The sequence below is a fragment of the Neomonachus schauinslandi genome, chromosome 8 (genome assembly GCF_002201575.2).
Source record: "Neomonachus schauinslandi chromosome 8, ASM220157v2, whole genome shotgun sequence".
In the NCBI taxonomy this organism is placed as follows: domain Eukaryota; kingdom Metazoa; phylum Chordata; class Mammalia; order Carnivora; family Phocidae; genus Neomonachus; species Neomonachus schauinslandi.
The window spans coordinates 12,108,597-12,127,383 of NC_058410.1; the positions used below are offsets into that span (position 1 = coordinate 12,108,597).

General features: G+C 39.4%; 1 protein-coding gene across 1 annotated transcript in view; it reads left to right on the forward strand.

Moving 5' to 3' along the window:
- NOX3 (NADPH oxidase 3) overlaps positions 1-12,068 on the forward strand; it is a 55,486-nt gene extending 43,418 nt beyond the window's left edge. The window contains exons 12-13 of the mRNA XM_021693497.1: positions 2,021-2,145; positions 11,942-12,068. Coding sequence (XP_021549172.1) covers positions 2,021-2,145; positions 11,942-12,068 — 252 coding nt within the window. The remainder of the gene's footprint in view (positions 1-2,020; positions 2,146-11,941) is intronic.
- The last annotated feature ends 6,719 nt before the right edge of the window (positions 12,069-18,787 follow it).

Below are 18,787 nucleotides of genomic sequence, written 5' to 3' on the forward strand. Positions count from 1 at the left end.
TTGAAGCCCCTGGCCATCCCCAGTTCTCTTAGTCAAAAGTACTTGGGGCTTTAGCAGTGTAACTTGTCTACTTCTCCAAGAGCACTTTGTTTCTATCTCCAGTAAAGAAGGATCTTGGTCTAACTTATGTCGTTGACGTCATGCACGTGGGCTTCCCCTCCCTTGGATGACCAGTTCTTCACAAAGCAAAGACCTTCTCTCTTTATTTTTGTACTGCTCACTCATAGTACCCTGCCTGCTTATAGAAATCACTCAACAATTGTATGTGGAAGGAAGTTGAAGTCACACAGTATTTGAAGATTCATCTTGAGCTATGATGATCAATTTGAAGGAACAGAAAAAAATTTACGTAAAAATATGCTTAGGGAGTTCAAGACCCAGGACTCTACTCCGGCAGGAAGATGAGGGTGTTGGGGAGAAAGTTAGTAGTCATCTTTGTAGACGATGCTCATTGGGACCATGAAAATGAAAGTTCTTTGGGGAGTAGTGGTCCAAAAAGGACTGGAAACTGGGAAGGCAGCTGCATTGTGAGACAGGAGAAGATCATAGGAAAACAAATCTAACATTTCGTCCTTGAATGAAAAGAAGAGTCAGAGAGAAGTAGAAGAAATAGTATTTTATAATGCATATAAAATCAAGGAGAAACAATGTTCAGCCACATGATTGGTGGAGAAGCCAAGGAGAATAGGCCCGAGCTGGTCATTAGCTTAGGCACTTAGTCAAAAGTAAATTGGCTGCCTCTGCCTTCTTCTTTGCCCACAGCTGAAACTAGTCAATCCTACTGTTAAGCAAGAGGGCCGTGGGGCTGCAATTGTGCTGCTCTAATCTGGAGGCTGACACAACTCTGACCTTGACTTCCAGTTCTGATAACAGGGCTTCTGCCACTTTTCAAGGCTCAATCCTCAACTACTGCCGCAGTTCCTGTCCCTGAGCTCTTGTCTCCTACTTCATGCTTCCCTCTCGGTCTTGATAAACCTGGCCAAGAAGAGGATCCTGCCGTACTCTCACTATTGCTCTCCTGGAGTCCCCTATTCCCAAAATCCATGCCGATAGGATCCCTGCCACCTGGGGTCAGACCTGCCTGATGGCAACTTCCTGCAGCCCGGGCTTCTGTGATTCCACCACCGTCCACCCTCACCAGCTGGTCTGTTGGGGCCTTACCTGGGGTAAGGTTTGGCCCAGCAGGGTTGTTAGCCAAACTGGTCAGGAGCAAGATGAGTCAGAGGACATGAGCAAATGGAGCACCAAAGGTTGTGAAACACATGAACTCAAGAGCTGCATTGGTGTCTAAGGGGTGAGCATAGAACACACAAATCCCAGGAGGTAAGAAGAGAGTAGCTACCAGGGTTCAGCAACCTAAAACATCATCAGTAGTTTATAATTTGAAAGCAAATTGTTGGGCACAGAGCTCCAATCCTGCCCCTCTCTGTGCTTGGCCACCAGGTCTGTCTGCCAGGCTCCGCCTCCTCCCAGCACTAGAACGTGGACAGTCCACTTCAAACCGTTTCAACCCAGTAGGTAGATCTGACTGTAAGATCCAACCACTTCCTGAACATTTCCTATCATTTTAATCTGGCAGTGCCCTTCTCAAATCCCTAAGGTTTCATATTAAGTGAGTGGGAACAGAGGCAGAAATTAATTTCTGAGCAGTTTGGTAGAAAAAAGGAAGTAGCTTAATGCTTACTGTCCCTTAACCATATTTACCATACTACTCTAATCCTTGTCAAGAAAATTCCTCCCAGGTTCATGTTACTGTACCTCACCCAGGCACACATCAAACCCTTTGTTTCAGTAGTGCCCAAGGTAGAATACAAAGATAAATGAGATATGATGTCTATCCCAAAATGCAAAATCAGTGATTTCTGATGCTAATGATAAGCATCTCTAGCTGCATGAAGAAATGTTTTTGAGTATTCTATCTACAAATGAACATAATTACTTGATCTTTTATTTAGAAGCAGGTTCCTGTTGTGTTTTTTTTTTTTCTAAATGTCACCTGATGCAACAATTTTTATTTTAGGCCGTTCACATTGCTTTACATTGGGATGAAAGTACTGACGTGATCACGGGGTTAAAGCAGAAAACATTCTATGGAAGACCTAACTGGAGCAATGAGTTCCGGCAGATGGCCTACGCTCACCCCAGGTAAGGCGCTCTCTTTCCTCTGCCTGTAGGAGCCTCCCTGGAGGCTGCTGCTGAGGTGGAAAAGTCTAGGGCATGAGCTGCTCAAAGTGTAGTAGTGAGCACTTTGTTTAGGGAGAAAACATCGACCTTAGAAAGGGTGGTCATGGAGTTTTCCAGAAACCTCTCTGCTTGACTGGCTTTCAACATCTGACAATTAGCAGTTGTGCTGAAATGTTTCACACTTCAATTCAATCAAAGATGGTATTTCTTTTTTTTTTTTTTAAAGATGGTATTTCTTAAACTACCTAGGTCTTGAAGAAATGTTCAGTGAACACAGCTGATCTCAACTTACCCAACTGGAGAATCACTTATGTCCAACTGTAAACCGTATCTAACATGTTCAGCAAAGCAGACAAAAATTGTTCTAAGACCAAGCAGAGATTTAATGTGGTGGCTAAAGACCCAGGATCTGGAGCCTGAGTGCTTAGGTATAAATCCCAGCTCCACCATAACCACCTGCTTACTTTGGACAGGTTATGTATCCTGCCACTGACTTAGTCTCCTTCTCTGTAAGCTGCACTTAATAATAGAAGATTGTGCTTTCTAATTCTAGAAGTTACTGGCTATGTGACCTTAGACAAGGTAGCTTGTTTGAGCTTTTGGGCCCCATTGTAGAAACATGAACGATACCATGCAGCCACAGTGTTGTTTTCATAATTCAAAAAATACATAGCTTGATAAAGTGCAAAGCACTAATGCAAATATTTATCATTGTTATTCTATGTCCCCTAACTCAGTCTCTGTTTTGAATCCCAGCATCTATGGCTCTTGAAAGTCAGTATGTCCTAATATTGTCCTTGTTTAAAGAATATTTTCCATATTTGAGGAAAGGCCATGGAAGTGAGGAAGTATGCCACATAGATAACTGGGAAACAGCAGAAGGACAGCATGTGCCAAGATCCTGAGGCAGCAGACAGTGTTCCTGGCATGATCCAGGAGGCCAGTGAGGTTGGAACAGAGTGGGTAAGAGGAAGAGGGGCAGAAGGCATATAGGAGAGATAACTGGAGGACTATTACAGACCATTATAAGGCTTTGGATTTTATTCTGAGAGAGGAAACCACTCAAATGCAAAGGTTCAAGCACAAGAGTGACATGATCTGCCTTATGTTTAATGAGACCACCTCTGGCTGTTGTGAGGGAATAAATTATAAGTGCCCTAAGGCAGAAGTGGAGAGGCTAGGAGGAGGTAAACAGTGGTAGTGGTTTGAATTAGGAGCAGGTACTGAGAGGCAGTTGGATGCTGGTATTTTGTGAAGGTAGAGCTGACATGGCTTATTGATGGATTAGATGGGAGAACGGTGTGACCCGAGCTAGAATGGACTTACACTTACTAATTTGGGGATGACTGAGAGAGCAGGTTTGCCAGCACAGGATATCAAGAGTTCGGTCTTTTGACATGTTTAGTTTGAGATGCCTGTTATACAACCAAGTGGAGAAGTCAAGCAGACAGGTGAATATGAGTCAGGAGTCAGAGGTGTTCAGGCTGGAGATGTACACGTGGGAGATGTTAGATGTGAACTGTATTAGAACCAGGAAACTGAATGAAATAGACAAAGAAGCCAATTCAGATGGACAGGAGTTTAAAGGACCACCATATCCAGAAGAGAGGACAACACATTCTCTATTTGCAAGTCACAGAGTTTAATATAAATTACTCGTAGCTATCAGATTAATCATGTCATTTACATCTTCTATAGCCTGACCTCTCTTCTGTCCACTTTATTGGTATTGAACCACTAAGAGTAAACTAAAATCTACTAGGGTCTTTCTGACTAATTCCCTGTTTCCATCTCTCCCAGAAGTTCTGGTGCTGTTGCTTTGTGGTCTCTCATCAGGGTCATTGTGTCCTGAAACCTTCCATAATTCCCTCGCATGCTTTCTGCTCTATAAGATACTCTTCTGGTGAATATTAATTAACTTTTGGTCGGTTTGGCTGCTCTTTTTTACATTTTTCTAATACTCTCTTTGTGCTCAAACTTTTCCATTTTCTTTTTTGTTAATCGTTACTAAATTTTTGAGACCTCCTTGGACCAGCTGTTTGAAGAAAGTATGGTGAGACACGGAGTGTGGAAGGAGTGACCAAGTCCAAGGTTCATAACCTGTCCAGTTCCAGCCCTGTGAGACCCCCAGCCAACCCTCTATACCCTATGCTGTGGCAGCCTGCCTGAGAAACACCAGACCCAAACTGAGAGCATTCACTGCAGAGGCTCTGGATTCCTGAGCACACTGTGCCTGCATCTGCTCAGGAATGAATCCATTGGAAGTAGTGGGGACCTTCTCCTAACCTTGAATTGTCCTGAGAGTAAAGGATTTCCAACAAGAGAGGCCAAGAAAAGCTTAACCTTTAACTTCAGGGTTAAGGGAGGGAAGGAGTGGACCAACTACACAGTTGTTTTGTCCTCAGGCTCAGCCTCAGATGCCCTAGGAGAGCTGGACAAGCCCATGGCAAGTGGCCTTGGGACTCTCCAGGCACCACTTCTGAAACCTGCTGCCTCCACTTTGTTTCTTACCTTGCCTCTTGCTGACACTTGACCTAGAATCCAGTTCCAGTGTCCCATCTTCTCTCTAAATATGGTGCTTAGAACCCATCCCAGCTTCCAGAGCCTCAGAATCTGGTTCCCTTGTGCTATCTGCTCAACGTCCTGTCCCAACTCCTAGAGCCCTAGCCTCCTCTGAGCCCTGAAGTCACCACCCTTCATCTCCTACCCATGGGGTACTTATCCAGGGGCAGAGGTTGGATCGTTTTATCTGTGAGTTCCTTAAAAAGATGGTGGGTGGAACACGAACAAGATGATACAAGCTCATGTGTTACAACCACGACCAGGATTTTCTTTGTTGGTATGTTCTCCTTTTGGAAAAAAACATCTACTCATCTGATAAATGTTTTACACTTAGTTTTCAATTAAAGGATGAATGTTCCCACTTGCAGGGTTCTTACAGGGACACATACATCTTTACTCTGAGTTCTTATAGATAGGACCACTCTTTGTTAGGATTGCCCCTTATTGACGAGTCACGTTGTATTTGTTTATTTGTTACACGTGAAGTTCACGGCCCAGTGGGCAAGAAGGCCTTTCAAACCAAACCATTTAATTATCATCCTTCCCTCAGAAAGGTGTGAGCCAGAAACAGCACCAGGAGACCCGAGAGCAGAACTGAGTTTGCACTAACGCTGCCCGAGCAATTATGTCGGGTAGTGGCTGGGAAGCGAGTCTGTCCAAGCATGCGGGGAACGAGGAGTAGGAAACAGTTTGAAGGCAGGAAAACCTCATAGTTGTCACTTCTCTTGTTGCCCTTGTGAAGAGTGTGCCCATTCCTGTTCACAAGCTGTAATCAAAGTTTGGTATGTAAATGTACTTAAAACCCAATTGGGCTTTTCAGCACATTAGCTGATGGATGACTTCGCCTCCCCCTGAGTAAAAGAGGCCCCCTAAGATTGTCACCAAATCAAGCCTCTACAGCATACTTCTTAGCCCCCCAATTTTAAAAGTAGCCTATTTGTAATAGCCTTAGACACTGGAACACAACTTGTTATATAGCTCCAACTATCAATGTAATTAATATAAGACACATGTAGGCAAAGATCAATGATCATTTCTTCCTTGGAATGCCAGATCCTGGGCAAGACAAGTCACCAGTAGACAGCTTAGCACCCCCCTTCCAAAAGACTTTTAAAATGACCTCCTTAAAATAATTTTGTTTTCTGCTGTGTAAAAGATTTATGTTTAATGAAGCTTTTAATGAAGAAATCTCAGAAAGAGAATGCCAATAAAATCTAATTTTTAAACAAGAAAATCTAATTTTGAGAAGTATTTCAATATCCTGGCCTTTGTCCAGATATAAATGAAACACACAATCCAATTATTGTTCCGCACAAAGGACAGAGTAATGTTAATTTTCCTCAAGATGGTTATTAAAGAGATAAACAGTATGTTTTTCCTTGATTATGTCAAGGATATGTTTGTTCCCAAGCCTACTTGGCTACTCTTAGAAGACAGGTCTTTCCTGTCATTAGCTCATATCTTTTGGCAAAGATGGGTCAGAAAGAATTGGTGGATTTGTTAGTGGCCTCAGAAAAGGTTCTTTGTTCTTGAGGGCCTTTGAAGTAGGCTCTCAACCATTTCTATTCATCAGCACGAAGCCAAGGATTCTTAGGGCTTACTCTTTTAAAAACATTTACCTGTTCCCTCAAAGCTGGAGTTTGTTCTTGTTCTAAGAAGAAGGAGTTAAATCAAAAGAATAAAGGGAAGAGAGGCAAAAATATTTTTTTTACAGAACATGAAAAACAGCACCAAAAATAAAGCTCGAAGGGAAGCAGATCAAAGAGAATAGTGCAAGCTCCAAAGGAACCAGAAAATTGCAAAAATAACAGTAATAGAGAAACAAATTGATGGGCATCAAAATGAATACAAATAAGGAAAGGGGAGGAAAAAATTAAAAAGTGATCAAAGACTGAAAGTAGAAAAATGGGAAAGTGTACTCTATTGTTTTTATTTGCAATTAATTTTTGTAATTTTATCAGCTGTATTACAGAACATAAGTATAGTTTTAAAAGAAGATCACCAACTAGTAAGTGAATATATAGAAAGTAAGCCTTTGACTGGCCCAAACTCATGGGCACGTGACATTTGCTGTACATTGCTTATGTTGGACAAGCCCAGAAAAGTAGTTCAAACACAAAACAATGAAAACAGTTCTCCCGACTAGAATACAGTAGGTTAATTAAATACAGGCATTGAGAGTCATGTCTTCCTAGTCTATAGAAATGTGTATCTTTCACAAAAATGGAAGCTGTATTTCATTTTTTGTAAACGGTCTCGACTTGTTCCCAAGCTTTCACAAAATATTCAGAAAATCAGGGAATCATTTCCAAGAAGGTACACAGAATGAAAATATATATATTTGTCACATCCAGCTACGTTTTGGATACATACACATTGTGCATATACTCAACCGTCTGGATCTGCAGATCGGTTGTTTTTTAATTAATTGAATAAAATGATTTTCCATAGGACTTTGGTCTTTAGTCTTAACATTTCACCAAGTATTTATCATTTGCCACTTTTGACTTAGCTGCTAATAACTTCCCCGTGCCATGTAGATGTAAAACTTTATGTAATTAATGACCATAAAAATTTTGAAGATTCGGCCATTTCTTCAAAACTTGAGAAGTGTTTCTCTTATCTCAAAGAAACAAATAAAGACTTCAGAAGAGTACTACCATTTGTTAGAACTGTTCAATCCAACCCAACAAGGGAGAAAGGTGCCGACTTACCATATGATTGGGAACTTCTAATCCATATTGCAGGAATGTATTTTAGACCACCCATTGTTTTCAGAAATGTAAAAATACCTTTATACTAAATCGAGTAAATGTGTCCATCTGGAACCACATTTGCTTGTGTGCACACTCTCCAATTCTCATTTGTACATGCATATGTGCAAAATGTTTTTAAATGATATTTTGGAGAAATTCACACTCTGATGATAGCATACAGGGCCCTCTATCTAATAGGATATTCTTTACATTCGTTATATGACTAAAGTGTTCAGAATACCCGAAGAAATAGACCTAAGTGGAAATCCCACACATGACAAATTATAGCTTTATGAGAAAAATAAAGCCACCATTAACTTATGACTGGGATAATGTTAGCATGTTTCAATAGTACCTTTCCACCAGAGGACATCCAGCTCTCCCTCCAGTTAGAGTCAGGTGAAGATTCAATGAAAATTACTGGCTTTACTCTATTTTTGGTAGCAAAGATTAGGGAGGTTGGGTGAGCACAAGTGGATTTGTCATTATTCTGCTAAGCATCTTTGATGGTTTTACCTAGAAAATCATTAGATATGGCAACTATATTAGCATATTTCTGGATGAAGGTGTATACATTTCTGTGTTTTATCAGAGAGGGGAGGAGAGAGGATGGGCAGAAAAATGGCCCTACCATTCCCTGGCATCTAACGCTACAAGTCACCTACTTTTATTTCTCTCTTATTTCATTTTCTATTGGACCATGACCATCCTCAAAGACAGCAACTTTCTCTGTGCCCCCACGGAGCTGAGCACAGTGGCCAACATCAGCAAGTGAAGGGACCATGAGAAGGATGTGGAAGCTGGGACCAGATTCCTAATTCTTCCCAAATAAAATGGAGTTGGTGGGAATAGCAAGTTAATTCTCAGCAGTGAGCAAGCACTGTTAGGGACTTCGTAGCTCCTAATGAACCACTGAGTAATTAAGATGCAGAGAAAAGTCACAGAGCAGCCTGCTACAAATCAACCAGGAGATGGGTTTAAAAAAAAAAAGCTGGCCAACACAATTATTATCTGTGGTTGTGAAAAGAAGGTGCTGTACAAAATATAATTATACGATGAATCATTTGGAGGAATTTCTAATGAAAAACATTCGCTAGGAAAGATTAACCAGAAGTTGTGTCCATTGTCTGATACCAAGTTTGTAGCCCTCCTTGTCTTCTTTCTAAGCCTCCATAAATCCACGGGAAGCTTCTGTTTATCGATTTTATTTGCAGAATGCACTCAGGGTATAAAGTAATTTGATTTTTTTTAAATGGGGTTTAGGGTCTGCCCCTACAGGGTTATAACTTACAAAGCATAAAAGCCGACACATAAAAACAAACGTACAATTTAAAGAGAGAAGTGCTCAAGGCAGCAGAACCTGGGAATCCAGCAAGATGGTGGGATTACTCCCGGGCACACCCACTCTCCCATATATCTGCTGAGCAGAAATCTCCTGGTGGGTGACATTTTGGATGCCTTTCATGCATGGCATTGCTGAAATGTTTTGAAAAATGCATCAACCCTACAGAAAAGAGCACAATAGTTATTTAGCAAGTAAGAGGGGGAGCGAGAGGATTCTCCTTATTGTTTTTCAGAGCTAAAAATAATACTGCTAATGTTAAAACCATCTTTGCAGCTCGTGTAAAATTTGTCCTTTTCTCATCAAAGTCAGCAGCCCAGACTGATCGATGCCGCTAATGTTGTCCTGGATCCAAGTCCTCATTCATGTGCAAGCTCTGCAGCTTGCAGGCTGTAAACCAAAGGATAATGCCTTGTGTTTTTATACTTCTTTTACAGGGAATCTTTTTTTAATTCTAAGCAATCGTGGGTAATTAAACTTTATAGAAGAATTTTTTTCTACACCAACCCCATTAGGGTTCTGTTGCACTTGTCCGCTGCCTCATAAAAGGAAAAAAAAAAAATGCTGCCGCATCTGTGCCTTACACACTTTGTGCAGATTCTCGGCTCTGTGAGTCACACGGTATGCATTCGGGACAAGAAATCTCCACAATTGAAACCACAAGTGCCGAGGAGGGTAAGCAAGGCAAGCGATAGGCTGCCCTGTGCGGGGACAGGAAGGCACAGAGTGCTAGCGAAGGGAGATAATGAATGGCCTTTGTGAGACTTTTTGGCGACTGCATAATCATGACAGTTACATGAATCCAGCAAAGTGTGTACTTCGTTGTGCAGTGTAATAGTCACAATTTCAAAAGAGGCAGGGTTGCTGTGAACGGCTGGGGACACCAGTGGTTCACCTGGCTGCTAGCAGTCAGAACCCTTTGAAATGGAGTCTTAAAGGCAGAGCATCAAAGGGTATCCTCAGGACCCGCAAACAGTCACTACGACTGCAAACGAAAGGGCAACTCTAGCCTGTTGGGAATGGGCCAGTGGGCAATCACTTTGGTGACACCTACGCGAATGGAAAAATATCACCACCCATATAATAGGCATCTTTGAACACGGGTGCAGGGATACCTCTGGGCCTCAGACACAAAGCCAAGCTGTGACTCTTTACGGGGAAGGGTTTTGCCTGACCCATCTATCATTCAAAATGTTTCGCTCCAGAATTCAAATAGCCCAGTGCTGGAGTGCTGATCCAGGAGGACTGTCACCATCGTTGGGGTAACAGCCCACGTCACATCTGTTCAGCTCCGCGGAGCAGACAGACATCTTGTGGGTCAGAGTGTAGGCTGTTCCTGAGGCTGGCCATGTGCCAAGCACAGGACGGAAGGCTATACTGGCAATGTCATGTCTAATCCTCTCCGAGGTTCTAAGAGCTAGGTCCTATCATGCACCCCATTTCATAGAGAAGGAAGCAGGGGGCCTTTGAGGAGATAATAAACATGCCCAAAGCTCCTCAGCAACAGAGGGGTAGAACCAACAGCATTCTTAATCAGTGCCTTCTATTTCCACAAACACCTGAAAGTTGCTTCATTAAGTCATAAACTCGTATTTTTCAGTGGAAAATACTTTCAGAAAAGGCACTTTCTCGAGTTTTGCCATGGGAATAATAGCTTCAAAAATAGTCCTTATATGTTTTAAGCATATTGTCATTTACAAATGAGTCCACTTGATAAATTCCTTTGAAGCTATAATTTTTTGAAATATAATTGAACCATCAATTTCTACCACGGTTATTATGGTCCTGGAACACATAATTAAAATGTGGATTGACTACATGGCAGAGAACCATGTTAACATATAAGCTAAGAAGAACGAGCTATAGAGGAACTTCCCAACCACAGCCAGCTATCAAGGAGCAGAGGTGCTGGGTGGGCTGGTCCTAGAGTCCCAGTAATTTCTCCAAGACAACGTTTCTCAAAGTGTAGCTCACAGGACCATGTGCTTCAATATCATCTGGGGGACTTGCTAAAAATGCATTCCTGGGATTCAAGCCTGGGAATCTACATTTTAAAAATCTGCCTAGGTGATTTTATGCACAGTGCCAGAGATTGGAAAAATGCTATAAGGAATAGAACAGTGCAAGACAAGGGAAGCATGGTCTGTAAGTCCCTGTAGAGACTGGTTACGCCTGACTTCTGGAGGCAATCTGAATCCTTGCACCAGTGTGTTATTTATATTTATTTATAGAAGCAGAGCTGGCAGCCATGGTCCCAAGGGACCTGAGCAGCCCGGGGACACTCACTATATGCAACAATACCTCTTCCACACGGTTTTCTGAAATGTCCTGACTAGAGAGAACAGTTTTCAGGTGACTCCACTTTCAGTAATGTCTTTTTCCTTTCCAATTCTTCTTTTTGGCCTTCTTTGAAAACCAAAGGCATTCCAACAGGAAAAATAAACTAGCTTCTCTCACTTTAGTATAAATTTTATTATCTATGAAAAGGCAGGGCTGAACAAGATATTAATAATAACTAACACTTTTTACACCTTTTTGAATGCATTATCTCATTTTGTTCTCAATAAAACATATAATGTAATCATTAGTCTCTTTTTGCACATGCAGAGATTGAGATCTTGCCCAAAATCTTGCAGATCATAATCAATGGTACCATGTATTCATTTATTCAACAAATGTGTATTTTTTACTGTGGCCAAGCACTATTACGGGCTCTGGAATAGTGAGGAGTAGAGCAGAACAGGAACCTCACATTCTAGTCACCAATCCAGGAGGACATGAATCAGGGTCACTGGACCAGAAATCCAAGTGGTATCACCTCTGTCATTGAAACTCCCTCCCCAGTCATCATGGCCCTGCTTCTCTCGATCTCCTGGGCTCCACCTGCCTGTGTGTTTCAGGGTCTAACAAGACGCTGGGAACCTGTGTGGGAGTACGGCACTGAGTAGGAGAGAGAATCTAAGAAAAAGGAAGTGAGTGGAGAAAAATAAATTAAGTCACAACCCCAACCACTTCACTAATTTTATAACTCTGTCTTGGCTTCTGGCTAGCCTTGCTCCTGCATAACACATTCTTTCCTTGTCTTATCCTACCGCAGCAGCAGCATTGGTGTGTTCTTCTGTGGACCCAAAGCTCTCTCAAAGACGCTTCAAAGGATGTGCCGCTTATATTCCTCAGCCGACCCCAGGGGGGTCCATTTTTACTACAACAGAGAAAGCTTCTAAACCTTGGAGAAAAAATTTCTTGTGTTATGTAAGTGGCTACAGTCATGTAGGTCAGCAGTCAGGAAACGTTTCCTGTAAAGGGCCATATAATAATTATTTTAGGTTCTATGGACCATATGATCTCAGTCACAACTACTCTACTTTACCATTTTAATGCACCAAAGTAGCCACAAACAATAAATACGTCAAGGTATGAGCATGGCTGTGTGCCAGTGAAACTTTATTTATGGACATTGAAATCATATTTCATATAATTTTGTCATGGAACATTCTTTTGATTTTGTTTCTAATGATTTAAAAATGTACAAGTCATTCTTAGCTCATGGGCTATCCAAAAATCAGATGGTGGCCCAGATTTGGCCTGCAGGAGGTAGTTTGCTGACCCCTCATAGATGTCATTTTTCTCAAACTTATTTTCGTGCTCAACAGTGAGCATCCAACATGGAGACTGATATGGCTGCCTGGCTCAGAGTCTCCTTTAGAAGTCATTTCAAATTTCATCACCCTCATGGCAGAGACATCTGCTTTCTATCCAAACCTGATCTTTTCTGCTTAAACTTAAGCTCCTTTGTGCTTTCTTTTCATCCCCTATAGACCTGAGAAATCACCAATGTGGGTTATCTTTCACAAAAATCCTTTATATCTTGAAAGTGATAAAATCATCTCTTACCTATCTCTTTTCTAGTCCAAACAATACTAGATTCTTAACCTTTCAGCCTAGGATATATATTCTAGCCCTTCAATCATTCTTGTTGCTCTTCTTCAAATCCATTTCCATTTCCTCACATCTTTTTAAAATGTGTGGACTAAAATGAGACATAACATTCTAATAGATGCATGACTAGTATTGGGGAGAAAAGTGATTTTTTAGATATTGTGTGCCATGTTTTTCAATACAGCTAAACTCTATATTTGCCTCTCTTTCTTTCCTTCTTTCCACATCCCTTTCTTACTCTTTTTTAATGCATACTTTTTATTACTATCACATTTTATTTTCTTTTTCTTTTTCTTCTTTTTTAGTAAGCTTTATGCCCATTGTGAGCCTCGAACTCACAACACTAAAATCAAGAGTCACATGAGCTACCAACTAAGCAAACCAAGGGCCCATCTTGACACTTACTCCCCAACTCAATTTCTGCCCCACAAATAGACTGGGAATGTTTTTTTAATTTTATACTCTCATTGAGCCCATCTTTTTTTTTTTTACCATCAGCTACTTGATCCCCAGAAAGTTCCTAAGGTATTCCTCACATCTTACAGTTTTCTCTAATAGTATTGATTAATCTTTTAGAATTTTTCTTTCTAATATTTCAAGATTGTTTTGAAGTTCAGCCCCAGATAATAATACTAGTATTTAGTTTCATAATATCCATAGATTTAATTAGTGATATCTTAAATCGTTTGTTTAGATTTTCAACCAAATTATTGAATCCAAAGAACTGCACCATGAATTCTTGCAACTACCTGTTAATATGAGTTCCCAGTCAGGAACAAGTTAATGATAACTAGCTATTGAGAATCATACACATCATACTCTCTTAGCTTATAATTAACATGACATATGCAATAGAACAAAATCGTTTCTTGAAGTTAAAATAGATTATGTTTTACAAATGCTTCTTATCTTTGTAGACCGTCATTATGCCATAAAAGAGGATTAAATTGGTCTGACATGATTTGTTTTTACAAAGTCAGGCAGCCACTTAAGCTTTTTCAGAGATTTCTAAATTATAAATTGATCAGTTCTTTTACTTTATCCTCAGATATTGACTTTGATTCTATGATTTCTAGGGTCTATTTTAAAATACACTCTGAGAAAAAAGGTGGGTATATTCCCTGATGTCTCTAAAATTATTTCGACTCCTCTGAATTGGAATTTCTTAGTATCTTTAAGCGTCGTTTGATAGATATCATTCAAACTCTACTAATTTTAATATATGCAGCCTTTCTGTTTATTCATTTCCCCACTTACGTTTGAGTCAGCTTTTATAAGAACTTTCTGCAAAGTATATATCTAATCTTCAGCAGGAAAATTAAATGTATTAAAAGGTTTTTCTTGGTTGTATTCAGTTATTAGTTTTCTTTCCCTATTTGAAAATAAAATGCACTCTTTAGCCATTGGATTTTTGTCTAACAAATTAAAGGATACTTGTTCTTAAGAACAGATTTCTTTAAAAAAAGAACAGATTTCAACCTTTCTTCATTTCTCTCAATTTTGTGTAAACCTAAAACCATTCTTTAAAAAATAAAGTCTAGGGGCGCCTGGGTGGCTCAGTCGTTAAGCGTCTGCCTTCAGCTCAGGTCATGATCCCAGGGTCCTGGGATCGAGCCCCACATCGGGCTCCCTGCTCAGCGGGAAACCTGCTTCTCCCTGTCCCACTCCCCCTGCTTGTGTTCCCTCTCTCGCTGTGTCTCTGTCAAATAAATAAATAAAATCTTTAAAAAAAAAAAAATAAATAAAAAAAAAATAAATAAATAAAAAATAAAAAATAAAGTCTTTTAAAAAAAACTGATTTTGCTGCATTTTTTTTATCTATTTACTTGAGACAGAGAGCATGAGCAGGGAGGAGAGGCAGAAGCAGATTCCCTGCTGAGCAAGGAAGCCCTACATGGAGCTCAGTCCCAGGACTTCAGGATCATGACCTGATCCGAAGGCAGACCTTTAACTGACTGAGCCTCCCAATGCCCCTTGCTGTAGTTTTTTTTTTTTTTTTAAATTTCTGCTCCTTGCATCCACTTTTTAGTTTTGACCTTTATGTTACTTCCCTGGATACTATGCAGAACTTGACGCATCCTGATAGAAAAAAATTGTTAAAAATCAATAGATTTCTTTAATGCAGCAATAACCAACTAAAAAATGTGGATTTTGTTTAAAAAGGAAATAACCTATTCAAAATAGAAACAAAAACATAGCAAGCTTATAAATTTATCTAACACGAATTATGGAAGATGATTTGATAAATGACCAAACGTTTATAGAGAGACATTTTCAAATGGAATGAACGGCATGTGTCTAAATGGGAATATCAATATCAAAATATCAACTGGTTCCAAATTAATTAATAGGTTACACAAAATTCCAATCAAAATTTAACTTCTCTTTACAATTTTTTGAAATGCTTGATATTCTAAACTTCATCTGGAAGAATATATGAGAAAGACAGAGGCAAAAAACATGTGAAAAAGATAAAGGAAGGAAGGAAGGAAGGAAAGAAAGAAAGAAAGGAAAAGAAAATTCAACATCCGGGGACATTGTCATGAAGGAAAAGACTTTAAAGTAACCAGAAAGAAAAACGTTAAATTACCTACAAATGAACAATAAACCTAACAGCTGCCTTCTCAAAAGCATCAATAGAGACCAGATGATAATGAAATAATACCTTCAAAGTGCTAAAGGAACATGATAATCAGTTGAGAATTTTGTGCTCAGTGAAATTATTACCCAAAAGTGAAGGCAGAATACAGATATTTTCAAACAAAAGAAAACTGAAAATTTATCTCCCTCACTGAAACAACTACAGAAAGATATATTTAAGAAAGGAGGAAATTCAATTAATGGGATACAAGAAGCAGTGATAAGCAAAGACATTGAAAGACATTTTGTCAAAATCTCTAAGCATTGACTGTAAAAGAGAATGAATGATTATTTCAGAAGGAAAGCTTTTAGAAGTAAAATGGAAATACTAGACAACAATGGTATAGAAGATGGGAGCATGACATTGGAATTAAGGTATTCCAACATCCATATATGTTCAGGAGGATAAAAGAAATATTGATTAAATGTAGCCTTTGTAATGTTTTATAAATAACTTAAAAGGGACAACTCAGAACAGATTACCTGTTGACCACCATTTCTTTGAACCTGACTTCTCCATTCTTGAGTTTTGTTGAGCCTAAACTACTAATTTTTTGGATTGTCAAGCAGGATGTTTTAAGAAGGACTCATGAGTGTTATATTCCCTGATTTAATTCATATTTGAGAATGCAGCCTGTTGCCTTTTCACTCACCTGATAGTGGGCTTGATGTCGTGTTCTCGGACCATATTCTCTTCCCCTCATAACTTCGTAGAAATGACTCCAATGTTTGCTGTTTTTGGACATTGCTGTGGTGATGTATGAGGCCAAATTCATTCTTTCCCCTTTGTAAATAAATCACCTTTTTAATGTTTTTTTTTTCAATGAAAAGTATAAATATGAATATTCAAATTAAGTGGGTAAGCAAAGATTATAAATAACCTCACATCTGTTCAGGACAGATTATGCTACCACGTTTGTTACCAAAAAACCCTCTAAATTTTCTTAGGTTTTTTGATTTTGGAATTTCAGCTTAGGGAGAGATTATGGACTTGGCATTCAGCTGTCAGTAATGTTTATTTTATTCCTTACTAAGGTTTACAATTTTTTAATTGGTTTTATAAAGATGTTGCTTATAGCCCCAACTTGTTACCTTAGATCTGCGATATCCCTTTTGATCTCATTCTGTTGTTTCATAATTTTGTCTTTTTTTCCCTGTCTTATTAACTTACTGTTCTCATTCAGTTCAACATTATATGAAGCAATATTGAGGAATTACCTGAGTTATAATTTCTACTAGATTGGGGTTTTTTTTCCTTATGCTACATTGGTTATTTTCCCTTTTTTCCTGTAGTATTTTTGCACAGTTGCTATGCTTCTTATATATATATATATAAATATATTTTTTTTGTTTTGTTTTATTTTTACCTTGCTCATATTAACTAACTCTGCCCAGACATTTTAATGATTCTTCCATATTGTGAATAATTTTGGAGGGTTTTTCTCTGTGCTTTCTCTAAGACCATGTTCCCTCTTTCTCTCTCTCTCACTCTCTCTCTCTCTTTCTCTCTTTTCTTACTATAAAAGCTTTATTGAGGGGTACCTGGGCGGCTCAGTCAGTTAAGCATCTCCCTTTGGCTCTGGTCATGATCCCAGGGTCCTGGGATCTAGCCCCGCATTGGGCTCCCTGTTCAGCAGGGAGTCTGCTTCTCCCTCTCCCTATGCCCCTCCCCATGCTCGTGCTCTCTCTCGCACGCTCTCTAGCTCTCAAATAAATGAATACAGTCTTTAAAAAAAAAAAATAAATAAATATAAAATCTTTATTGAGATATAATTTGCATACCATAAAATTAACCATTTAAAGTGCACTATTCAAAGTTCTTTGTATATGTATAGGCTTGTGCAATATTACCACAATCAATTTTAGAGCATTTTTACATTGCAAACAGGGACCCCATACCAATCAACAGTCATTCCCCCATTTTCCTTCAACCTGCTCCCAGCCCTAACCATTAATGTACTTTCTGTGTCTATAAATTTGCATATTCTGAACATAAAAATGGATTCCATTTCATATAAATGGGACCATATAATACCAGGTCTTTCATGGCTAGCTTCTTTCACTTAGCATAATGTTTTCAAGGTTCATCCACATTGTAGCATGTATCAGTACTTCATTTCTTCTATTTATGCCCAAAATATCCCATTGTATACAACATTGGGTTGTTTTCCATTTGGGGGGCCATTATAAGTAATGCTGCTATGAACATTTAAGTACAAGTGTTTGCGTGGGTCCTGTTTCTCTTCTAAAGCTTGGCGTTAGCCTGGGTATTTCATGTTTAACCACTTTCTGTGGTCTGAGAAAACAGCAGCTGTCATGGCACAGTATGCAAGAGAGGACGGAAGCTCAGCTTGGGTTGTGTGCAGACTAAGTCAGATTTCCTGGGCTCCATTTTATCTTCTGAGGTCATTGACTGTCCTGTATCTTGATTCATTCTAGCTAACGGGGGCAACGGAAAAAGGATATAATGCATTTCCATAAGGAGACACTCCCAGGCTTCGAACTCCATCCCCCAGTTAAGTGTGAACTTGGACCCTTCTCTTCCAACAAGGAATGTCAGCTTTGTTGATTTCTTTCCCTATTCATTCACAACTTCCCATCAGAAGATTAAAAAAAAAAAAAAGTGAATGATCTTTCTCTTCACTCCGTTCCAAAACCAGGAGTATTTAGTGAAATGTCTCAGGAATTTTTTGACTCATGAATGGGACTCCAGATTAGTAGGGTGAGATAGAAGCCAAGTCATACTGCTGGTCTCCATTCTGTTCGAGGATCCTCTATTCCCATTCTTGTGCAGACAAGTTTTGAAAACTTATTAAGTTAGGTTTGTCTTTTGTCTGGTCTACTCATGAATGTGTGTGTTTGTTATATCAATCAACTCTCCATAGTTGAATGTCCACAACATTCTCTCTTTAACACAATCCAATAAGAATATTATCTCCACAGCTATAACTATCTTCAAGGTCCAACATAACCGCCAAGATGTGAAATCCAACTCCTTTTTATTTTTAGCAGCAACTGAAACTGTTGACCATTTCTCCCTTCTTGAAACACTTCTCTTTTTTTTTGACTTGGTGACATAACAGTCTCTGTTTTCTTCCCAGCTTCTTCTGTCCAACTTTAAAATGTTGGAGTGTCTTACAACTTGGTCATAGTTCTTCTTTTTCTATCTACCTTCTTCCCTTGAGTAATATCACACATTCCTATGGTTCAAACACCATCTGTTTGCTGATGAGTCCCAAAGTTAAAACTTCAGCACAGACTTGTCTAAATTCCAATCTGATATATCCAACTACATATACCACCATTGGACATATAATAGGCATCTCAAATTTTACATATCCAAAACCAAACACTTTGTTTTTCT